The 26,418-nt window shown below is 39.0% G+C and overlaps 1 protein-coding gene across 4 annotated transcripts in view; it reads left to right on the top strand.

The window, feature by feature from the left end:
- unc5db (unc-5 netrin receptor Db) overlaps positions 1–26,418 on the top strand; it is a 309,582-nt gene that overhangs the window by 197,335 nt on the left and 85,829 nt on the right. For 3 of the 4 annotated variants that reach the window (XM_077561283.1, XM_077561280.1, XM_077561282.1), the window contains 4 exons: positions 8,581–8,745; positions 10,837–10,869; positions 11,732–11,917; positions 22,134–22,493. In XM_077561283.1, coding sequence (XP_077417409.1) covers positions 8,581–8,745; positions 10,837–10,869; positions 11,732–11,917; positions 22,134–22,493 — 744 coding nt within the window. The remainder of the gene's footprint in view (positions 1–8,580; positions 8,746–10,836; positions 10,870–11,731; positions 11,918–22,133; positions 22,494–26,418) is intronic. The other variant, XM_077561281.1, reaches the window with a different exon arrangement.

Genomic DNA, 26,418 nt, shown 5'->3' with positions numbered 1-26,418 from the left:
TTCTCGACTCAGTGTAATGTTTTCTCGATTGGGTAGGAGGTTAGAGGCTAGACTTGAGAAATTGGCGGGGTGATCCAACAAGCTATCTTCATGCCAATTTGTTCAGTCTGTGAGGCCTCAACATGCCAAGGTGCAGATGGTTCAGGCAGTCAGGTGGTGTTAAATAACAACCAAGAAAAAGCTTCAGGAAGTTCAGAAAGAGTCAGGTGTTGAAGTATAAAAGACACGGTTGGCTTAACAGAGACATGGTCTGGAATAAATTAGCCACGGCAAGTAATCGACATGCTAAACATTTGCATGTTAACAAACATAACAGGAACACAACATGAAAGGTCAGAAGTTCACTGATTGCCAACCTCAATTATAACTGTCCCAAAGCCATGCCTGATTAGCAAACATTTATCTCATCTCTAAACATTCTCTCCAGTCTCATGTCCTTTTATTGCTATTAGGACCAGAATTAAAAGTAGAATCCAACGTATTTTCGTTGCAGTTTGCAAACACAACATTCAAAACGGACACTCCTCCCATCGACAGGGTTGGCGCTGGGTCATGAAACCTTTCAGCAAATGTGGCTAAACAGTATAAAAATAGCCTAGCCACGTTTGAGTGTAGCTAGCCATGACATCACGTTTTTGTGGGGGCAGCGCCAACTGTTTTACCGCTATTTCACTACGTGTGCCACTCATGCATGCATACAACAGAAACATCGTAGCCCAAATAACAAACACTTCTATGAAGATGGATTTTTTCGGGTTCATCATAGCTTAATGGCTAACTGCTCATGGTGGTGGTAGAAATGGACAAAGTTCTTATCAATGATAATGGCATATGCGACGAATCGCCACAGATAAAATGAGGGCACATATAATGTTCCTTGCTTGTATCAGCTTGTCCCCGGTTTAGCCCCACGCAAAAAAAAAATCTGACAATTGAGACAAACCTCAGCAATTCCCTACTTAATTGATATCACTTTTTGCATGTATGTTTTTCCTTCCCAAATATTTAATGTATTTACAAAAAATAACCCCTCATAAATGCTTTTACAGGTCCTTTAACTCATTTACGCACAGCCTTTTTCACTGAAGCAACCCCCTTCGCTCCCGGCTGTTTTCCTGGATTTTGACTTATTTTGCAAGGCCCACACAATATTATGTTCTATTGCTATAAAAACAAACACTTTCATCAGGAAAAAAGTATATTTCTTTCTGTTTCCGTTTTGCAGCAATTAGCATTAAAATATAGCTAAATTTCATAATTATTCACAAATCTAATTAAAAACGTGAGTAACTCAGCCATGGTTAATCTATTTTGCTCTGCTGCCACCTACTGGCATCAAAGTCTTCCGTATGCTCTAGCATAAAACCCTCCATAAACATATAAATATGTCTTTGGGACACATAACACATTTAAAATATATTTTTTTTATACATTTTTGGGAGCAAATGAGTTAAGAACAATTAGCTCCATGATGTTATTGTTTTATAGACGAAACAGCTCTGGAGAGGGAAATATGAGTTTCCCTGTTTGAGCTGCTGCCACTTATCCAATCCTTGATAAGTGAACAAAAGTAACATTATAAAGTTATATCAGAGGTGGGAGTAAGTCATTGTTTTGCAAGTCACAAGTAAGTCTCAAGTCTTTGCCCTCAAGCCCAAAGTCAAGTCCCGAGTCAAGACTGACAAGTCTCAAGCGATTCACAAGTCCTACACTTTGAGTTTCAAGTCCTTTCGAGTCATTTTAACAACATTGTAGATTATATTATTTCATGGTGACCATCAAAGTAGGAGTCAGGGGCTCAGTGAGTGAACCTAGAGTGGTTCACTCAGATTGCCGTGTTTGCAATGTGTTACCAGTTAACTACGCAGCTAGCAACAATAATTAGCTGATAAAAGACTGACATTGGCTCACTTATCGTTCTTTGTGCAACTTCAGATGTTGAACGAAGTTTGAAGTTGTTGCCTCTCCGTCAGTGATCTAATCTTAGACATACTGCAATTCATTTTTTGTTGACCACCTCATAGTTTTTGTACCCAAACAACTAGTGGTGCAACGGATCGGAACAAACAAACCCCAAAATGAATTCAGGTAAATAGAACTTTGTCTTAATTTATTCTATAAAATACCTTTGCCCATTAAATAAATAAAAAATATATATAAACTAAAAATGTCTAATATGGCAGTTAGGATTTAGGAACACAACTTTAAGTGCAATATAAGGCAAGATACATAATTAGTTTATACATGGTCCATGTATAAAATAACAAGGTATCCTGCCTTATTTTATATTGCACTTGTAATGCACTTAAAGTTGTGTTCCTAAAATCCAAATGGCCATAGTGGACATTTTGGATGTTTTTTGTTTTGTTTTGTTTTATTTTTTAAGGCTAGTGTTTTATAAAAAAAATAATTATAAATTAAGGCAAAGTTCTCTTTATTTATTTTTTATAATGAGAAATACATCTAAGTGCAATTTAAGGTGCATTACCTTCATTTAAACAGGGAGAGTGGATTACAAAGTAGCATAGGTCCACAATATTGAAAACAAGAAGAAAAGCAAGCGAGCCAAGCAACAGCTGTCAAATTACTGTTGCTAGCCACTGACACTAGCCAGGTACCCAATGCTAATGCTAACAGCTAGCTACTAGCCATGAACGCCGAAGACTTATACTGTATCATACAATGACAGTGTAATTAACTTGTGGTTTCTTTGCGTCCTAAATTAGCTATTTAATATACTTTCGGGTGGCATTATGATAATGGTGGTAAAATGTCAAAGGGAAGTAGTCAAGCTAGCGTTCACGCGATAATGCAGGCAAACTTCAAAGTAAAATCCGCCAAGGCTGTTGCATTGGTGTCAATGTATTATATGGTCAGCTTTATTTTAAAGTTTGCCTTAGCGTAGGCGGCGTGTGTTTGCGGCTTGCCTGACAGACTGACATGTCTGAATGACGGCGCTGTGTCAGCCCATCTCACACACGCGCGGTGACGCACACACACTGAGACGGCAAAACTTAATGGTCAACATACATTTAAATCTTTTTGTTTTGGTGGAAGAAACAAGTGTTTTCAAGTCAAAGGGCTCAAGTCCGAGTGAAGTCACAAGTCATTGTTGCTAAAGTCCAAGTCAAGTTGCAAGTATTTTAACATTTTGTCAAGAGGAGTCTAAAGTCATCAAATTCATGACTCAAGTCTGACTTGAGTCTAAGTCACATGAATCGAGTCCACACCTCTGAGCTATACTATAGTTACAAGTGGTAATTATGAGGGGCATGTATCTCTCCAATACTGATTCCATATGTATCTCGATACATTTGTTTTGATACATTTAAAGAACGGTGTAACAATTACATTCAGTTCTTTTTAATGGTATTAGTATTCGATTGGATTTGGTATGGCTGTAGTTTTTGTTGTATTTATTAAAACGTAACAACAAAACTATTCAAGTTACTTAAAATCAAAGAAACCGATTTATACCTGGTGTGCATTTCTCATAAAAGTTGATTCAATACATAGAATATGTCGATAGATGGGGTGTGATACATTTCATAGACGGTTCATTTTCAAATGTACCGATTTGATTTGGTGGGGTAAATGCGTAAGTGTTGAAACACAACAAAATGGGTCCATATGTTGTCATGGATTTCATTTTGAAGACCACCTTCCTTGCCTCACTCACATTGCTTTGGTATATTGTACGCCAGCAACATTGTGTTGCTTATGTTGATGCTGCTGCAGAAGATGAGTGACTTGTGAAATACATTTACGTATTAGGTATCTGAAGATCTTCTGAGCATTACTTGGGAGCTATCATTTAAATTGTCTAGGACTGCATACATTTAAATATAAGTCAAAAGGATTTGCACACGATTACGCAATATGTTTTGAGGTGGTTAAAAATCACATTTGAGTTTGTTTTGCTGTGAAATTAAATGTGGTGTCTGAAGTCTTTCATGTTGTACTTCAAGTGCTCGTGTCCACTGGAAAAGGGGTGCTGCATTTGTCCATTGGTTTCATTGCTGACTTGGACTTGGGAATTAATGGTCAGGTGTGAATGCAGTCTATGTGCAGTGTCCCAGAGAAACCAATGGATCCCTTGTGCTCTGCCGAGTTCACATCTTTGTGCTCTAACTGTGGCTGCCTAAACCCATCATCTATTTATTACATTCTAAAAATGGCTTATGGTGTATCACATATCCTTCTCATGTGCAAAGGTTGACTACAGGACAAGCCATTCTTTTAGTATTTTCTTATAGTTTTAACTGTCTTGTGTTCTCAAAATGTATTATAGTCTGGTTAACAAAGAAATACATTATTTAAAACAATTATAATAGATTTCTAATTGATTTCTAATGCCTGTATAAAATATCCACTATTCAACAGTGAGGGGTTTGAGGCAATAACAACAAATAACTTTTTGAATTTAATTATTTATTTATTTGTTTCCCAATGTAAAGGGCTGTCCTTAAATTAAATAAATTAAATTAAATTACCATTCCCCGACGGCACAAACTGCTGAACAGAAAACCCACATTATCTCATTTGCTCCCAAAAACATATAAAACATTCTATTTTAACTCTTTGACTGCCAGCCATTTTCAGAAAAGATCACCTCATACTGCCAGCTGATTTAGAGCATTTTGACTGATGTTTCAAGGCCCACAGAAAATTGTGTGTTAGGACTATGCAAACACGAACACTACCAAATGAAAGATTGAAGTCTCATCTTTCATCAAAAAAAATGTGTTTCTATCTTATTCTGCTTTTCCGTAATCTGCAGTAGAAAAGAGGTTGATTTGAGTGAATTCCCGTATTTTGGACGAAAAGTCTGAGAAAACAAGCTTTTTGTGAAAATATGTATTTCATGCACATCAGTGGTTTTCGGAACAAAAGTTTTTTTTTTACTTTTGTGACACCACAAACACCTGAGGAGTGCTTTCATTCTATATAACACTAACATCAATAATAAAAGAAAGTGTTTTTTGATGGCAAATAAACAATTTATTTACAGTGAACAGGGGTAACAATTTAAACAAATAACTTGACAAATAAATTATTTACAGGTGTGTGTGTGTGTGTGTGTGTGTGTGTGTGTGTGTGCGTGTGTGTGTGTGTGTGTGTGTGTGTGTGTGTGTGTGTGTGCGTGCAACTATTTACAAGTGTGTGGATGCATTTCAACTATGCATATATTTTTGGGGTATGTTATGATAAGAAACAGTCCCCGACATGCAAGGGGACAGCACATGATCTGCACCACAAGTTGGTTTCCTTCCGATGTCCCCTTCGCCAACAGACCCTACACCTTCTCCTCGGTCTCTTTTTTGGGGGGGTAGGAGGCAAGTAATCCAGCACATGTTTTGCCAATTTGCCATCGGGTCGACTTTTAGGATCATGAATTGGTGACCTGCTGCTCTTTCCGATTTCCTCCAAGTCTTCATGCCCTTCGAGTCCCACATCTTCTCCTTCCCCCTCCTCCCTCACATGTTTCTGTATCACCCACGGTTTCCCTACCTGCCGGACGAACTACAAATAGTGATTGCACTTGCCTGGATTTTTTTGTCCTGTAAATGATGTATGCATTGTACATGCACAGTTGAACTATGTACACAACAAATTTCTTATGCCACTTCAATGTCTTTCGTGTGAATGGACGGTAAGAGATATTTTGGTCCAATTTGTCGACTCCCTTCATGGAGGCATTGTATGCCACAACACATGCTGGTTTGTCAGAAGGAAGTATTTTTTGTTGTGTCTTCTCCCACACGTCCACCATCCGCATTTCATCTTGGTGGCAGGTTGTCACTATTCTCATCAAGCGTTTATCCTGCCAGGCTAATACCAAAACCTTGTCGTTGTACCGCGCCAGTTTTCCCCCAACCCAAGACCAGTCTTTGTTCCCTCGGTAATGTCAATGGGTTCACCCCTGTTCTTACGCAGTGTTCCACATACATTTGTACCTGCTGCTAGTAAACGTTCACAGAGCTGAATCGAATTGTAAAAAGTGTCCATATACAATGTGTACCCATTACCTGGCAGACAATCAAGTAGTATGAATACTGTATCCATGAGGGGAGAGCTTGTACCAACGTAAGGTAGCATGTTGAAACAATAACCGCTTTGTGAGTCACACAGTATGTACGGTACACCGTACTTCACCGGCTTCTGTGGGTTGTAGACTTTGGATGACAAGCGCCCCCGAAAACTCATCATTCCTTCATCTATGCATATGTTCTTCCCGGGTTGATACAGCTTCTTGAATTTGTTCACAATGTAGGTGAATACAAGGCGGACTTTGTACAATTTGTCATTTGGATCATGTCATGATCATTGTCATTGAAGTGCAGAAAACTCAAGATGAGCTGGTATTTGTTCCTTGACATCACTTGGCTAAAAAAGTGTGTGGTCTCGATCTCATCCTTTGTCCAGTACATATCAATACTTGCCTTATTTATGTAGCCAGTCAGAAACAAAAGTCCCCACATTTTTTTAAAGTTCTGGGATGGACACAAGCTTCCAGGAATGACTCCTGCTGTGTGGCAGACTCTGAGTCTGTACCTGCATATGCTGGCGTGCATACTTGTTTGTCTGATCAACAATGTGTTGGAGAAGTTCGTCTGTCAGATACAGCTCCAGGAAGTCGGCTGGCAGTGTAGACTCCAGGCTTTCTGCAGGGCCCTTTGGGTGGCTGTGAATGGAAATACTGTTGGTTTCCAGCCCGCTTGCCATTCAGCATTTGTTGTGCGATGATCTGCAAACACAAATTTAAATGATCATATAGATATATTGTAATTAGTTATTTTGCAGCAGTGTGATGATAATACTGTGTATATATATTTTTTACCTTTCTTCTTGGATCTGGTGGGAACAATACTCCTGGCTCATCCTCTCTGTGCTGTAAATAACAGAAATATGTACAATTACCTTGAAAATGTTTTTATTTGTTTTATATTGCATTGCTGTATTGTAAAGTTGTATTATTATTTTTTTTAACTCTCTTTGCTCGAGAAGCTGCAGTGGGCAGACGTTTGAAGCAAGATGGACGATCTGTGAATTATACATTAACAGTAGTTTAGGCAGCAGTTGTGTTATAGTGTACATCAGCACATTTATACAATCTGTTATCACCTCTACACAAACACTAGGCGAAATACTAAAAGTTAGTTAGCTCATAGCAAGTTAGCGCTTACTTTTGCAGATTCTGAGAGATCAGAGGATGATTTGCTGTCCGAATCCGATTCCTCACATCCTGATTGGTTCCATTCCTCCGATGAACCTGTGTCTGATTCGGAGTAGTACTTGTCGCCATCCGATGACGAGCCGGGCTGTGCCGAAATGGTTGGCTCACCGTGGGGATTAGCTTGTGACGCGTTAGCTTGTGACGCTTTCTCACGTGGACGAACCCGCCACGTCAATGCTTCAACTTCTGAATCATTTTCATCAGTGTTGTCTTTTGTGGCAACACTGGTAGAGCTCTTTTTTTTTTAACAGTGCTGCAGCATTAGCTGCTTGTACCGTGTGTGGTTTTTCCTTCCTCCACCATGATCTCCTCAACTTCCTCGCTCCGCCTCTCTTTTACAACTATTGGATCAAACTAAGTTTGTCCAAAAGAGAGTCGTCACTGCCGTCTAATGGCCATAGTTAGTCATTACAATAGATGATCTGCTTGATACTGACAGGGCATCTGACCAAGACGATACTCTGCCAATTTCCATTAAAAACATAGTTTTCAGGAATTCCCGTTGGTGGCGCTATACGGTCGGGTTGCAGTGTACCCGAATCTGGCACACAGATTTAAAGAGTTAAAGATTGCCATGGTCCCCAAAACGTATTTATATGTTTTTTGAATGTTTTTTTTTATGCTAGAGCATACAGCAGGCTTTGATGCAGCCTCTGAACTGAAGAGAACACGTAAAGCAATGGTAAATATTACAAAAACGGCCAGCAGGTGGCAGCAGAGTATAAGAAATCAACCAGGGCCATGTTGCAACAAGCTCTTTCCTGATGAAAGAAGAGAGTCAAATCTTTCTTTTGGTAGGTTCCATGTTTTTATAGCAATGGAACACAATATTCTGTGGGTCTTGCAAAATCAGTCAAAATCCAGTAAAACAGCCGGGAGCGAAGGTGATTGTTTCTCTGAAAATGGCTGGGAGTGAATGAGTTAAGTGCAAGGGCTCATTTGGTGCATTTTCACAAAAATCAACTTACTCTGATTTTTTATGTTTTTGAGCTACTATGTTTGTCCTGCATGTCTTTCCAAATCTACCAAAAATTCTTAGGCCTACCCACATTGTACAAGTATAAGACTTTAAATAATAGTGTAACCTCAATTCCATTCAAAAACACATTTGAAACGCAGTCCATGCATTTAGAAAACACATGAAGCCATATTGCAATGACCCGTGCGTCATGAGCGTGATGATCCAGAAAACAAGATACATGCTACTAGTTAATTTGGGCAGAAAATGACTCCCTGGTGACGTGTTTGAGCTGCCTTTGTGTTCATGTACTGCTGTAGAATACCCGGAAAACTCAAGTTTTGCGCTGCTGTGTTGGGTGATCATGAATGTCCTTGTGTTGCAGTCGATGGAGGCTGGGATCTATGGAGTGAATGGACCATATGCAACAGCCAGTGTGACAGACAGCGAAGTCGAGAGTGCAACTCCCCAGCACCCAAACACAGAGGCAAGATGTGTGAAGGGAGCTCAGAGGCCAATGACAATTGCACAGATGGACAATGTATTCAGAGTAAGCCCTTTCTCACTGCTCTGCTCTGCCTGATCAGCTGTTATCTTCTATCATCTCTCCAGTCATTATCATCATTGTCATCATCATCATCATCTTCCTACGCACTCCAGGCAAATTTTCAGACTTGATTGGAAATAAGTGTTGGGTAAAACCATGTTGACATAATAATAATCTCAGCATCAGAGGTGGGTAGTAGCGAGTTATATTTACTCCGTTACATTTACTTGAGTAGATGTGTGAGGAAGAAACGCAACTCTTACTCCACTACATTGGGCTTCACTGGAGTCATTATTCCCATTTCATACATTAGATTTACCATATTTTTATGGCCATAAGGCACACTTAAAAGTCTTAAAATTTCTCAATAATCGACAGCGCGCCTAATAATGAAATGTGCCTTTTGTGTGCACCAAGTTCCAAAATCTGTAAATGTTGTTGTGCGACTTTGGTAAGCGTTCCGTTTGACTGACTGTGTGGGATCATTTCCGTGGACACATTGCGTAAATACAGGAAATGCAGCCCTGGTTGAGGACTGGCAGGCATGGTGAGAAGCCGAAAAAGTCAACTGATGACATCTTAGTGCTTTCGCTTTAAGAAACTGCTACTTATGGTGATTAGACTGGAAGGCAGCGTCAAGTTACGTCACAATTTGTGAATGGAATGTGCATGCCTGGGCTAACGTGTCTGCTTGCTCTGTTGTTTTATATATTTTTTTATTTTATAATTTGAAAATGCCAGAATTTTCACATAATGTTATGCTTTGTCTGTCTGATGACATTGTTTTTAACTCATTCAAACCCAAAAATGTATTAAAGCTTTTATTTTTCTCAGAAAAATAAATAAATATGTTTTTCAATAATGTCCTGCACTCCCAAAAACATATTTATATTTTTTTTGTTAAATGTTTTTTTTTTCATGCTAGAGCATACAGAAGGCTTTGATACAGCTTCTGACATGAAAGGGTCGTTAAAACAATGGTAGTACTAGTTACTACAGAAAAACAGCCAGCAGGTGGCAGCAGAGTATAAGAAAGACAGCGCCATGTTGCAACAAGCTCTTTTTGCCAGTGTTTGTGAATAATGATGAAACATAGGTATATTCTAATGATAATTGCTGCAAAACCGAAACAGATACAAGTATACTTTTTTTTCCTGATAAATGAAGAGACTAAAATCTTTCTTTTGGTAGGTTCCATGTTTTTATAGAAATAGAACTGAATATTCTGTGGACCTTGCAATATCAGTCAAAGTCCAGTAAAATAGCTGGGAGCGAAGGGGGTTAGTGAAAATGGCTGGGAGTGAATGAGTTAAAAATAAATCAGACTTTATGCTGAGTACTTGAGTATTCTTTTCAGTGAATACTTTTTTACTTGTACTTGAGTGATTTTTTTTAATGACTACTTTTTACTTATACTTGAGTAATATTATTCTGAAGTAACACTACTCTTACTTGAATACATTTTTTGGCTACTCTACCTACCTCTGAACAGCACTCATCCTGCAGGCTGTAAGATGTTTGTTTTTTTTCAATGAGTCCAACATTGGTGGTGTCCAATGCCAGAAAATGAGTTTGACTTAGTGTCAGCAATATGAGCCAAGTCCCTGTTTCAATTGTACAGGGAGTGACTGAGCTGTATAAACCAGGCCTGCACTTTCGGAGCCAACCAGAAAATGGTTGAATGACAATTCACAAAAGCCCACATGTAGACATGTTGGGCAAACCTGTGTGCCTCTTTCGGTTATACGAACTAGTGTAGTCCGTAACCATTTTCTTAATTTTGCTTGTTTCGTATATAATAAGAATAAGAATAAAGGACTGTCCTGGAATACTTTTTCAACTGAATTGTGTATGCAGTATATGCAACTAACCGCCTGTCTTAGATGATCCAAACTAGTTTTTGGACTTGAGTTACCCCATCTGAGGCAATTGTAAACATTGGACTTTCACCAGTTTCATCTCTGATGCAAGGAGAAAGCATCGTCTGTGAACTCAACTGTCAGAGTAACTTCACTAAACTAGTCACTTCTTAGAGACTTGGACTTTAATCACCACTTTCCCTCTTCATCTTATTCCACCTCTCTGTCTTTGCAGATCGAAAGCTGCTACATGACGTTAAACCTCAAAGTGAGTTCCCAGCGGATTTCTTTTTTTTATTTTCTTTATCTTACCAACTTCCAGCAGTATTTCACAGAATTCACAGGCTAGTGTCGGAATATTGCTGTACTGCATTGATTTCTTAATGATGAAATGAGAAACAAATTGCCACCATTTAGTTCGCCTTGATCTGAGCATCTTAGTTCAAAGCCAGCAGGTGCTCATTACGTATTCTATCATTTTTCAGTGCTCTGACTTTATGACAGCCACAACATCACAGCTGTGTTTCTACTTTAAGCTGGGAGATGTATTGGTTGTGACAAGTGGACATGTGTTATGTTGTAGTGGTTTAATCGGCTTTAATTTTTTTGCAAACAAGCTAAATTGACCAATTTGCAGGGCTGTCCTCCTCCCCGTGTCTTTCAATCACTTGCAGGAGTTTGCCTGACTAAGCCGTTCAATTGTTAGGTGTTAGCTTGACTGATTTCATTAGAGTAAAATTTACTGTATGACTAGTCATTTCTTGAACAATGGAGTAGTGGTTACATTAAGCTTATATGTGAGCACTATATTGTATTCATCCAACTTTTATATTCCTTTGCATCTAACCGCATTAGCTCTAATTACCTTTCTAGTTACATATATATCGGTATTGGGTCTAAACCAGTGGGTCTCAAGGGTTTTGGGCTTATCATATTCCATGTTAGCTGATTCAGTATGGCATGCAACAAATTAAAATTGAAGCAGCTGTGCTGCAAAATCAATTGGGTTTGCTCCACCTTGTCATTCTTTTCCCATTCTACAGCTTCTCTAATATACTATAACTTGTACATGCAATTTACCTTTGCAAGAGAAAAGTTTGTCTCAACTGCTATTTGTGTGTGTGTGCTAGGTATGGACAGTTCCAATGACGTGGCTCTGTACTCCGGCTTGGGAGCTGGTATTATTGCTGTGGGCATACTGGTCGTGGCCATCATGCTGTACAGGAAGAACCAGAGTGAGTACGGCGTAGATGTCATTGATTCGTCTGCGCTTGCCGGAGGGTTCCAGTCTTTCAACTTCAAGACCACCAGACAAGGTGAGCGAACACTGTCAGAACAAGTGGTGTTGTCGGGTTCAATATATTATGCCCCAAAATGCAATCTAGACTTGTGTGACACAAGGCTAATTATTGTATTCAAATGTACATATTTGTATGTTCCCAGGAGTACGGTTAAGGGTACACAGTATTCACTTGGCGTCATCGACCCCCACCTAGCGACCCGGCAGCCATTTGGCGGGTCAGACAATTTTGTGGTAAACAATTGAGGCCAGCGAGACAACACAAGCAAATGCTAGTTACTTTGATTCATTCATTTGTTCATTCATTCCAGATTTTCACAAACCACAATGATGCACACATGTGCCATTCACGGGTGCAAAAATAGGGCAAACAAAGATGTGAAACGAAGTTTCTAGATCTGTATGACGTCATTTGCTCCGCATTGTGTGCTGTTCATGAGTTCATGGAATGTCGAATGGGAACAGACAAAGAAGTGTCTGGAATTGAAAATGTTCTGACCATTTTGATTAAGGTAAGTGTCATTGTAAGATGGTAAAAATGCTTTTACCATAATGCGATCGTCATATATGTGAGGCGCTAGCCGTGCCTAGCTCTGCGTAAAAATAGATTTGGTGGTCAACATGTTCAATTTTGAGATCTCTCTAAATACCCTCCTTAAGGTCTCTTATTTTCCTTTCCCAGCAGCCCAAAAGTTGAAGTTGTTGTTCAAGTGTACGAAAAATAAGTAATGAATATTGTTTTTGTTGTAACATGCTAGCACTAGTAGCTAGCGTGATCGGGGAACTGGCTAACTTGGTTTAAAAATGACCAGAGATTCTGCAAGGAGTATTGAGCTATACGTCTTGCTTACACAAGTAACGTTAGAGGAAGCTGGGGGTGACATTCATCAATAACAAAAGAACATTCGGTGTAAACACAGTTGAAACACAGCTGAGTCTGCTGGAAAGTTGACCCACCATGAGAGGCGGACTCGCGATCCCATGAGGTCAGTGAATACTATCTAAAGGTAACAATGGCACAGTGATGTACCTGAATATTCTTCTTCTGAAGTGTACCTTCAGCTTTGCACTGACATGAGACAGCTGCTCCAAAGCCAAAGAAAGCATCATCATCATCAAAGACCTCTGTTGCAGAGCCTCGCTCATGATTGATGGCATTTATCTGCATTGAGCAGTGTGCTGTGTAAGCCTCCCTCAATCTGTTTTGGATTCATACTTCCATAATCAGTGAAAGAACCCATTTTGACATATCTGTTCCCCTGTTATTGTGTAATGGGAGGTAATCAATTTCAGAGCGATGCATGCCCCATGCCAAACTGTCCCACACAGACCACACATTCGGTAGAGAGGCAACCAATCTCTTCCATTGGATTGCACTGGGACAAACTATTGATGGATAAATGTGTGGCATTTGAGACAGTTAACATCAGCTGTATTTTTGTTGCGGACAGCAATAAAGCATGTGAGAGAAGCGACTGCTGATGTCCGATCAAGCACTGCGACAGACATTTGTGTTACTGTACCTGACATTCTTGACTCGATTACACCTGGAGTGTTTCGCTTGTTTTAGAAGATGTTTTACCTCTTATCCAAACAGGCTTGCACATAGTGTTGCTGTAGTAACCCAACTATGACTATGTTTACAATCATGCAGTCAATATTCAGGTTAAGGGCAAAATTCCAGTTTCTGAAACATTTGAGATAATGTGTGAGCGACAGAGGTACGTATATATCCCAATCGAAACCGCAACGTCATTAACTCATTCAAACCCAAAAACGTGTAAATATGTTTTTAATACTTTGTTTTTCACTCCCCAAAACGTATTTATACGTTTTTTATGATTATTTTGTTTTTAATTCAAGAGCAAACAGAAGGCTTTGATGCAGCTTCAGATATGAAGAGGTGGCTTAAAGCAATTTTAGTTATTACAAAAGATGGCCAGCAGATGACAGCAGAGTATAAGAGATCAGCTATGTTGCAACAAGCTCTTTTTGCCAATGTTAGCAACAGGAATGTGAATAATGATGAAACTTAGCTATATTCTAATACTAATTGCTGCAAAACTGAAACAGATACAAATAAACTTTTTTTCCTGATGAAAGAAGAGATTCTAATCTTTCTTTTGGTAGGTTCTATGTTTTTTATAACAATAGAACACAATATTCTGTGGGCCTTGCAAAATCAGTCAAACTCCAATAAAACAACCGGGAGCGGAGGGGGTTGCTTCAGTGAAAATGGCTATAAGTGAATTAGTTAACTTTCCAAGGTCAACATAAGACATTATATTCATGTCACTCACCATAACTAATAAAGTTGTCATTTCCTGCATGCTCCAAAAGTCTGCTGCTGTGCTGCATCTGAGTTTCTCCATGTTTGTTTACTTCGGCATGTGTAGTTCCTGTGGGTTATACACTAGACACACAGACTTGTATAGACACGCACACGTATGTGTATATACGCACACAGTGATATTTTTGCTGTGGAGACAGAAATTAACGTGAAAAAAACACCACTGCGACATCAGCGTAGTCAAGTTAGGCTCGCTTAGTGAGTGGCAACATAAGATGGCTGCCATGCATGCATGTATTTTCCTGTACTGTAGACCAAGATTGCTTGCAAGTAGAGCATGTCCAGAACACAAATGAACATTCCATTCAATTGAGATACCCCGATATGCAAAGTGTTCAGTTTTGGAAAAGGAGTTACCCAGGGCGTTTATCCAATTTTATAAAACCCCCAAAGAGAGCATATTCTGTTTTTTGTGTATGTACACGGCCTTTCAAAACCCAAATATTATTCATGACTAAGGATGTAACAATATCTAAACATCGCAATACGATATCATGATATGAACCTCACAGTAGAATAATTATTATGATATTATGGAAAGGATGGCGATATTAAAAAATGTCACGATATTGTAAAAAAAAGAGAGCTCATACTAAAAAAAAGCACAATATTGTGCGTTTGTACATGTCAGCAATTCACATAAACAACATTCAATCCCTAATATCACTTAATATTGTGACACTTACTTGCTAATGCACATACACATTGAGTTCCTCCACATATTGACTCGATTCACAAGCATTTGGATTTTAAACATAGAAGGGCCAAAACATTCCGTATGAAAATTAAACTGCACTGAAAAACTAACCACCAGAGGGTGCTAGAACTGTACAAATGTAAATCAACTTGACATTTTTAACAGATGTGCTGCTTTTAATATCGTGACATGACGACGACGATATTGTGCAGTTTCAATATCGCGATATCACAATATTGCCGCTATCGTTACATCCTTATTAATGGCTGCATGTAAACGTAGTCTATGTACACCTTTTTGGTTTTTTTCTGGAGAGAAGTATTGTTCATTCGGTAATTTTACCGATTTGACATGTCATCATCATTGCTCTCCTTTTTAAAAATTTTTTATATATATATATATATTTATTATTTTTTTTGTATGTGGGTGATTATGTGTATGTGCGTATGTGCGTGCGTGTGAGTGAGTGTGTATTCATTAGTTCACCTAAAACCTATTGGAAAAAAAATCCCATACCGTTCACCTAAACCGAACACTTCCAGCCAGAGTCGTGAGGCCGTCAGGAAACCCGAGGAAGAACCAAAGAAAAGAAAGGAAAGTGAAATCCAGCACCGACCAGACACCACCCACCAGGCCACCAACCAGAGTCCTTCACCAGCCCCAGAGACATCTAAATTTCAACAAATCAGGGAGACGTCAAGAGACCAAAGGAGAGACTGAGGAAAGGAAGGAAGGACAGACGAAGCAGAGTGAGATCCGCAGACACCAGCCTCCACCGATTCAATGACCTGAGGAAGATTGTGTCTGAGTTTCGATAGATGCTGGTGTGGTGGATCTGGCATGCATGAAAATCTCCACCAAAGAGGGGACCCGTCGACCCCCGCCAGGACAGAGCAAGTGCAACACCTCAGGGCCCCCCAGGCCGCGGCAGCGCCAAAGGACAACCCCCGGGCCCCGCAGGGGCCACCGGCCGGAGAGCAAACCCAGGAGCAGGGGCGCCCCCCCCACCCCAACGCGGCCCGTGCCCCCAACCCAACGCAGCAGGACGGGGCACTGCAGGCCCGCCAGGAACCCCACCAGCCCCCGCTCCCCTCTATGTACACCTTATAATTAATCATGTTCACCTCGTCTAAGTCAATACCCCCAATCATAAATGGTATCACTATTCTGGGATGCATAGAAATCGCTATAATGCATATGCAAAATAAAAATACTGCTCCATAATACTGTCTATCACCTAAGGCTACCAGAACAGTCCAGCTGTGATTGTCGATTCGGTCTCTTGCGAATGAAATGATGTGGATGAATGACACTATTCAGAGGCATACTGTACCTGACACTTCTGGGTCAAAGCATGAGATAGGCATGGTGGAAATGGGCATTGCACCCTTACGCATGGAATCGCTAACATCTGAGGGGGGAAGTGAGCTTAGTGTGGGAGGTGATGTGCCCCAGGTCCACATTCAGCAGGTCATCAATCCTATTTAAATAGGCCAGCTCCCCCCAGAGCCTGCCTGCTGTGCCCTCCACTGGCCACAATCACTCCTTTCCATTTTCTACTCCATCAGCTAGGCCAAATGTGGCATGCTTCCACATTTTCTCTTATTAAAAGCCAAGTTTGCACTGGAGAATGTTGTTAATGCATTTCCTAAAAGCCTCTTTCTGCCATCAAAATGCACCTTGAATGCACCTGAAAAACAAAAAATCAAACAGCATTAATTAAGTGGAAACAAGGAGCTTTATTTAAAAGCTAAAATATTTTGAACAGTCCCTAAATGCTTTTGGATGGCTCTTTGCTATTAGAGCAAATATAAGGCAGAGGGCTGCTACACGCAGAGGCAAGAGGGGGCACCGCTCCCTCAAATTAATGTCTTACCCCCTCAAATCAGAAGTTGAGAAATCACATTTTTAATATACGCGTAGCTATGTAGCTATTTTGCTATGGGCAATATGGCCGACCGCCCAGGGCGCAGTCAATGTGAAGGCGCTCTAAAAAAATAAAATAAAAAAAATAAAATGAAAAATTATAAAATTAAAAAAAAACGCTAGTTTTCTATTGCCGCACATTTTCGTGTTGAGATGTGGAGTAGGCGCGGCGTTGCACCCTCATGGTAATGTCAACTTGCTGCGGAGGCAAGTGGGAGGGGGGAGCCCGCAGGTTGTCAATTTGCGACTGCAGAGAGGGAGGAGGCTAGGGATAGAAAAACTTGTTTATGTCACGTGACTGCGGTTGATTGTGAATGGTGAACGGACGGTGTTAGCAGGGTATGATGACCAGACTTAATTAAATGAAGATGATGTATCAAAAGTACAACTGAAAGGAAAGCATCAGGTGGCCAGTTTAGAAAAAGAAAAGAAGAGAAACGGAAAAGGTAGACAGGTTTCGATGAGGGCATGATGGGAGTGACAGTCGGCTTTTGGCTATTTATTAGCCTCTTGCTAATATGTTGCTCAGCCACAAAACTCGACATTTCTGACTGCCCCCTCAGATAAGACTGCTTACAACAGGTCCTGGTGCTGAATGAGTCTTTGGACCTAAACCTGTCTCTGCACATTATTTCACCCTGTGAGTGATTTTTAATCAGAAGCTCAATTCCAAATCTATCCCTCAAGGTATTCAACCTGAGGTACATTTCATTTACTTCTCTCGTCCCACCACTGCCATTCCATTTTCGCCGCGGCGTTCTTAAAGATGCACACGCAAGCGATAATCAGATTGGTCTCCACTTGACCGGAGGGGAGAAATTCAGCTCTGATCGAATGTCAGCTATAGAGAGCTAATGTCCACTTGACTGCAGCTCTGGCAGGGTGAGTGGAATATGCCAGTGCCAACATAGACTTCTTAGAAATTATACATGCATTGTTTAAGTTTGCATGAAGTGTCAGTTTTTTATGGAATAGAAATACAGAATAGGTTCTTCTGTATCATATTGTCTCATTTTTTACATGCATTATATGGAAGTGCATTGCATTCACTTGAAAAAACAACAACTGTTTTTCAAATTTTTTCGGGTAGCTTTTTTGGGGGGGGGTAACTTTTATGACATTATGAATTTATTTTATGACGGAAAAAATATGTAGTAAAACTGAAAAAAAATCACCAGAAAAAAACAATAATTACACAAAAAACAAAGCTCCCCAAAATAATTAGTCAGAAAAACAGTTGTTGTTTTTTTTCCAAGTGAATGTAATACGCTTCCATAGCATTATACATGTATTATTCAAACACTCTCAGAAATATTAGGGCTGAGTATTGATTCTTTTTTTTTGTATGTGCGTGAGTATATGTGGGTGTGGGTGTGCATGTGTGCGTGCATGTGAGTGTGTACTCATTAATTCACGTAAAACCTATTAAAAATCCCTTACCGTTCACCTAAACCGAATACGTCAGAATCCAGCTAGAGTCGTGAGGTTGTCAGGAGACCCGATGAAGGATCAAAGAAAAGAAAGGAAAGTGAAATCCAGCACTGACCAGACATCACTGCTGAGTATTGATTCTAATTTGCTGAATTGACTCGATTTCGATTCACAAGAGTTCAGTTACGGTAAATTCAATTTCGATTTTTTACGATTCAATTTGATTCACTTCACTTCGATCCGATATTGATTATTTATGGAACATCAATTTTTCTTAAAATTTAAGGACATGATAAAAACTGCACAAACATTAAATTCCAAATTAAATTTTGCGGAGGCAGTAACTTTTTAGTTTATTAATGAAAGTAACACGTGTTTACACAAACATTGACATCAGCAAGGATGAGATGAAAATATTTTCATAATTCTTATTCAATATTTATAAATATAAAAGATTCAGAATTTTCTTAAAGTACAATAATATTTCTTTCATAAATGTAAAAAAATACTTTTAACCCCTTCAGATACGCATTTTTTTTCTGCTTGGTAATTTATTTATTTATTTTGTACTGATTTTGACTCTTTTCATAAGAACATGTTTTCATTTGTTATAGTGGACGCCAGGATAGTATCACTGTAACGGGGGTTTTAAATTCATGTGAACAGTAAATTTCTAGAAAATAGTAAGATACACAAAAAGGCCTTCAAAATTAAATTTTCTTATGAATTTATGGGGAAAATAGATATTAAATTAATCAATTCATGAGTTTATGAATCTATCAAGCTATAAAAGGAAAATCCATTAAATATCGATTATTCAATTTTTTTCAAACCCTGCTCTAGAAAGCATGATAATGATGACCCTAGATCGCCGCAAATACTGAAATTGTACACTAAAAACAGCGTTTTTCCTGTATACAAAATTCAGAGGCGGCCACCTCCACCATTTGCTCACCACCTACAGCCGAAGTGACTGATAAAGAATGAATTATTTAACATGATAATAGTCATATTCTTATTATTAAAAAAATTAATTATTATATGTTGCCTGTAAAAAATTAAAGCAAGTCAGTTGGATTTACAGAATAAATGCACATCATGGCGCATGGTCAGGATTAGGGATGTTGGATCACTTTTTTCCCGACCGATACGCAACTCTTGAGTAGCCACCACTACTGATACCAAATATCGATACCACTAGTGAATAAAATTCCCCACCCATAAATCACAGATGATCTTAAAGAAATACCTATACATCCCAATATATGATATTTCCTTAAAGTTGCATGAAGTTAATGGCATCTTTGTATTGATGGAATTTCTTATTTCTTGTCCCTGATCATAAAACGGCCGCGGTATTGGTTACCGCCGTAAGTACAGATACTTTAAAATAAGACTGGTATTGGCACCGATACCTGGTATCGGTAGTCACCAATCATAGTTAGGGTGATACCACCTCTGCCTCAATTTGAGCCAGGAAAAAAACCTGTAAAAAGAAACACAGAAATAGCTTCATATCAAGATTGAACATGAAAGAATAATCAACGATAATCAATTATCTACTAATAAAATACAAATTACTATTGAACATTTTTTTCCAGTCTTTGAAGCAAAAAAACACCTCAAAATCCCAAATCATCGATAATTGATGATTTTCATGAATATAAACCAACATTAGACTTGCCCTTACCCCTTGCTAGGTGACAGCTGTGCATCAAGGACTCACAGCTATTTTGGCAGGGGGCAGGGGGGGCAGCACATGTGTCTGAGTCTGCCAGATCGATGTGGTGCACTCGGCACCTTGCTTGGCAGCATGGTCACATCTAATGACCACAGATGAAGACCGCTCTGCAGGCTCACGGGTGCACACCGGGAGCTCCCCTCATTTAAATAGCAGCCACCTAGACCCCTCCTGGCCTCCCGCTGTCTCCCCGCTGTCCTTCAGTAGGTCAGCCGGGTATCCAGAGGACCTGACTGCAGCAGATGGATTATGAAGATCAAGCTGTGTGTGCTAGGTAATTAAATCTTACACTTAAGCCATGGCTCAGAGCCCTGGACCTTCTGTCCGCGTTGCGTTCCTTTACCTCAGATTTGCTCATTGCCTGCTTGAACATTTGATTTCAATTGGTGCTCAAGATCGACTGCTAAACTGCAGAGTATCTTTGGAAGAGATTGGGATGTCAACATGATTTTTGGGGGTTAATATTGCAAGAGGGGATCCAGAAATGTTTACATAAAAATATGATTTGATGTCTCACAATATATTTGTTTCTTTATATTTTATGGTTTGGTGTAGCTTTTGCTAAAACAACAAATGTTGATCTTATTTGGTTTTATTTCGGATACTTCTGATTTGTGTTATCTCATCTGAGAGCTTTTTCAGTATTAATTATAGTGTTATACAATTTCCTCAAAGATGTGTGTCAATACAGTGATGTGTTGTCATGCATCTGAAATAAAAGTTGGTTAGTTAATACTGTACTGTACATCACAGCCCTGCTTAGCAAGCTAAAGTAACCAAGTTAGTGTGAAAATATGCTCACTTAGGAGCATTGAGCAGGAAATGGATTAACTGAGAGCAGCATTTATTTATTTTATTTTTTATTTTTTTGGGGCAGAGTTCCGATTTGATTTAATTACATTTTAATAATAGATACGTGATGTATCTGAAATATGATACATATAGTGACTAGTGACAACTTCATTGGCTGTATATTAAAAAGCAAATTCAAAGTGCAACAATGCATCTTCAAGTCAGATTAATAGTAGGTTAAGATAAAGTTAATATTGCAGTTTACACAAAATTAGAGCAATAATGATCTTCTGGTTGAACGTGCTACTTTTTACTGACATAATCAGGCAGAATAACACTTCTCCATTTTTTTCCCCATGGATACACTTTGCAATTGATAACATTTTGAACATGAGGTGAGGTGGTAAAAGTGGGGGTTTCTGTTCATCATTTTAAAGGTGTATTTAGCACCAACTCAACTTTTTTTTCTGCTGATAAACTGTGTAAACTGGTGTCAACTAATGCTGTCTACATGTCCTGGTCATTATTTTGACATTTTAGGCATGTCTATTGAAAGTAGGGGTGTGAATTGCCTAGTACCTGGCGATTCGATTCGGCCGCATATTGAATCGATTCGAGAATTGCGCGCTGTAATATCGCAATATATTGCCGAATCGATTTTTAAGCACCCCTAATTGAAAGCTTGAATTTGGGGCAAAAAACGTTCTCATTACACGAGAAGTCAGTTACTACGTCAAGAAGTCAGTTACTACGTCAAGAAGTCAGTTGCTACGTCACTTGTAGACCGTGACGTAGTCCCTCTGCCACCCACCGGCTCAGTCTCATACACACCTCCCTAAAAGCTCATGTGGTTTCATGTCCTGATCTGCCACGATTTGTTTTGTTGTTGTGCTTCTGCTACCATACACCACCGGCATCACATCCACGGACAGCAATTGGAACAATGATTTCTTTCTGATGATATTCTCAACCAATAAACTGCCCTGTCCTGAAAAAGTTACTTGTTTATTCCCAGAGGTGGCAAATTCAGGTCCAGAAAGTAAAAACCCTGCCACAGTTTGGCTTTAGCCCCATGTCCCTAGCTAGCTTTGCGGGTGGTTGTTTACCTGCTAGGGAGCTAGCTAGTTAGCACGTGGTGCTAAAGCCAAACTGTGGCAGGGTTTTTACTTTTTGAACCTGATTATTGCCCCAAATACATTTCAACCCATTATGCAGTATTGTGTCTTAGCATTCACACAATTCAGTTTTCCCATGTTTAGCTGATTGGGTACCTTTATCTATCTTAATCTTTGCAGGAAACCCACTGCTTCTCAACTCCTCTATTCCACCAGACTTAACTGTGGGGCGCACCTACAGCACTTCCCTGTGTTTCCAGGATGGTGCAGACAAAGAGCTTTTTGACCCCTTGCCAGACATAAAGGTGAAAGTGCAGAGCTCGTTTATGGTCTATGGTGTGGCGGAGCGGGCCGAGTTCCATGCCAAAGAACCTGTTGAGACCTTTCCACGGGACCTGAGCCGGGATTACTGCAGCTCAATAGACAGATGCAAAAAAGGTCTGCTCAACTTCAATGGACCTTTGAGCACCAGTAAAGAGCAACTGAGGACCACTGGTGTGTTTGGTCAACCTGGAGGACGCCTGGTGCTTCCGAACACTGGTAAGTAGATACAGATTTTTCACACACACAAAAAAAAAACGATACCTGATTTTATGACATTGTGAAAACTAAACACTTATGTATAGTGCAGAACTTTCTGGAGATTATTTTTTCAAAGGGAAGCGGTAACCAAAAATACATTGTAGATTTATATTCAGGGAATTTGTGAAGACGTCTAAATGTTGTGGGAAGTGAAGAATGTTTGTAAGTGATGAAACCTGTTCAAATGGCCACCTCAATCTAAATCTTGAATTACTTTTCTTGAATGTAAACAGTACACCATGATTTGGATTATTCAGATCACCTTTACACAAACATAACTGTTTAGCAGTGATAATTTGGAAAGAGCTTGCCCATCCGCTCCAACAAATAACTTAAAAAGAGGATTTGTGATCTGCTACACTAACCATGCCGGCACTGTAACTTGCCAGGTGTGAGAAACATTTGCCAGTTCTAAATAGTAGGCTACATTCATCTACAGTATGTGAGAAATGTAAATGTAACTATTAAAGTTAATACTACTAAAAGGTGATTTGCCTAGAAGTAGTAAATACTATATAGCAGTAGTATACTGTATGTAGGAATTAAGAGAGAGCTCTTTAACCTTCACACATATACAGTGCTCAGCATAAATGAGTACACCCTCTTCAAAAAATAAAACTTTAAATAATATGTCAATGAAGTCAAAAACAATTTCCAAAATGATGACCAGACTAAATTTATATAACATCTGTTTAACTTATAACATGAAAGTAAGGTTAATAATAAAAATTTGAGATTTTTTTTATTTTAGTTTTACTCAAATTAGGGTGATGCAAAAATGAGTACACCCCACAGAACGTCTCTGGAGCAAAGCCAAAAAAGCCAACATTTTAGACTAGAAATGTCTAGGTGAGTCTCATAATTCATTACACAGGTGTCAAGAAAACAGTTTCCCATTTAATGCTGTTAGGAATGGCACCACCTGGAAGAGAAATATCACAAGATCTATAATAGATAAATTGCTTTACTTATAAGTCAGAATACTGTAGCAAAAGTGGTACAAAAATTTAAAAAAGATGGAACTGCAACCATCTTACAGAGACGTCCATGTTGTTCACGGATGTTAACAACTCAACAGTAGCGTCTTCTGATAAATAGGGTGGAAGAAAATCAACATGTAACATGTAAGTTTGCTGCAGTTATCCAAACTGGACTGACTATTTCCCGTGACACAATACGGCGTACACTGCAGAGGAATGGCATGCATGGGTGCCGTCCACAGAGGAAGCCTCTCCTAAAGCCCAGGCACAAAAACGCGCGCCTAGAGTTTGACAGGGCGCATGCTGACAAAGATGAAGACTACTGGGGCTCTGTACTCTGGAGTGATGAGACCAAGATAAAAGTTTTTTTTAACTGATGGCTTCAAAACTGTATGGCGTGGTGAGGAAAGGAAGGAAAAATGCATAGCGCCTACAGTGAAACATGGTGGTGGCAGTGTCCTCGTGGGTTTGCATGAGTACTGCTGGTGTCGGGGAGCTGAATTTCATTAATGGCATCATGAATTCACAGCTGTATTGCTTAATACTGAAAGAAAAGATGCTGCCATCACTCCATGCCCTTGGTCGTCGTGCACTTGTTCAACATGATAATGATCCTACGCACACATCTAAGGCCACTGTTGAATTTCTGAAGAAGAACCGGGTAAAAGTGATTCAGTGGCCAAGTATGTTTCCTGATCTGAACCCAATTGAACACCTATGGGGAATTCTAAAGAGGAAAGTTGAGCATCAGTTTCTTAAATAGGCCATTCTTGAAGAATGGGAAAAGATTGATGCAACAAAATGTTGCCAGCTTGTTCATTCCATGCCTAGATGCTGTGCTGTGATTAAAAATCATGGAGGCCATACAAGTACTAGATTTAGTCATTTTTGTTGAGGGGTGTACTCATTTTTGCATCACCCTTATTTGAGTAAAACTGAAAAATGTGTAATCTAATTCATATTATTAACCTTACTTTCATTTTATAAGTTAACCAGATGTATATTATACTTGGTCTTGTCAACATTTTGGAAATTGTTTTTGTATTCATTGCGATATTGTTTAGAATGTTACTTTTCAGAGCGGGTGTACTCATTTACACTGAGCACTGTACATAATGACACGAAAAAAAATAATTAATTGGCCGGTTAAATTAAAAAAAAATCTTACTAAAAACTAGTGATGCAACATTAGTGGCGTGATATTAAAAGTGTCACAATATCATTGTCATCATGTCACAATATTAAAAGCAGCACATCCACTAAAAATGTGAGTGGTTAGTTTATTAGTGCAGTTTACTTTTAATAAGAAATGTTTAGGCCACTTTATCACTCATCTAAATCAGTCATACCATCAAATATTTTTCAACAATGCCGTCAAAAAAACCCAAACATTCCTTTTGGTCCGCTTCAGCCAAACACAACAATGTGAACTACATAGACCATGATGCTTTGCGCCGCTGAGCCAATAGGAACACATGACAACTTCTCCGTCACTGCTGTTATTATGTACACAAACACAATATTGTCCTCTTTCCCCCCAATATGAGCTTTTGTTAAATTAAATTAAATTTATTTCTATATTTACAATATCCTGAGTTTTTACACATTATTGTGAGCTTTTTTTATATCGCCAACCTCCTCACAAAATTGTGATAATGATCATATATATATATATATATATATATATATATATATATATATATATATATATATATATATATATATATATATAGATTCATATTGTGATCTTTTTTTAATATTGTTACATCCTACTAAGAACCACACTTACTGATAGTTTGTGTCTTGATCTGGGATATATATATAAAGGAAAACTTATAAAAATGAAACGGCATTTATGACATGACTTTAGAAGGCTGTTCATCGACTTTACGCAGGCAGTTGCCAGAAGAAAAAAGAGAAGCTATTTATAAAATCTCAGTTCAATTTCACCTTTAGTATATCGCAGCTGATTGAATTTCGGACATATATTGATTGTAAAGGATTTTACATGGACTTAAAGTGCAGCTATCATGACATAAACAATTTGTTCAGTTGTTCAACATGCAGTGCTCGTTTGCGTTTTTTTGTTTGAATCATTGACACGTGGGACGAGCGTAGGTGAAATTAACTTTCCTCAATGGCCTTTCAAGCAGAGTGGTCTGAGTGGAGGCGTCACTAATGTCAAGTGTAGCACTCACTTAGCCTCCTGGCAAGACCACTCTTCCTTTAAATGACTAGCAAGCCGCACGAATCTGCAATAAACTGAAGCTTTTTGGGTACTCCATTAATATAGACTCAATGTAGCTTGCACTCTTTTCATTTGTAAAGATCATTTTACTTTTCTTTTCTTTTTTGTAAAATAACAAAAATTGCCATACGTGGAAACAGGTAGGACATCTTGCCTTAAAAGGAATGGCGACTGTAATGACAAGTTTGCTCTATATTGTTGATTTGGTTTTACTAACATAACTATGAGATTCATTTTTCAAACATCATTTCCTGTTTAATAAATTTTGTTGAAACTTTATTTGGACGTGCCGCCATTGTTATTTACGTCGCAACGCATTCAGTACGTTGTGACGTGGAATGGCAGCAGGTTCTCTGCCGAGCAAAGTGAAACGCCTAGAAAGAAAGCAAATTAAGCCCCGTAGTGTTCCTAAAGAAACAACATGCGATCGGGAGGTCACCCTCCCCCACGCCGTGCTCTCGTCATTCACAAGTCACATTCAAGAGTTTTGATCATCACTTTAGTAACGTAACGGAGGCTTACCTTGCTTTCTTTATATATCACATCAGCGAGCGAGCTGTCATTTTACGTCACTACGCACTGAATGCGTTGCAACCTAAATAACAATGGCGGCGTACATCCAAATAAAGTTTCTACAAAATGTATTAAACTGGAA

The sequence above is a fragment of the Vanacampus margaritifer genome, chromosome 3 (genome assembly GCF_051991255.1).
Source record: "Vanacampus margaritifer isolate UIUO_Vmar chromosome 3, RoL_Vmar_1.0, whole genome shotgun sequence".
NCBI lineage: Eukaryota > Metazoa > Chordata > Actinopteri > Syngnathiformes > Syngnathidae > Vanacampus > Vanacampus margaritifer.
The sequence above is the reverse complement of the archived record's forward strand: the minus strand, read 5'-3'. Positions and strand labels throughout refer to the sequence as shown.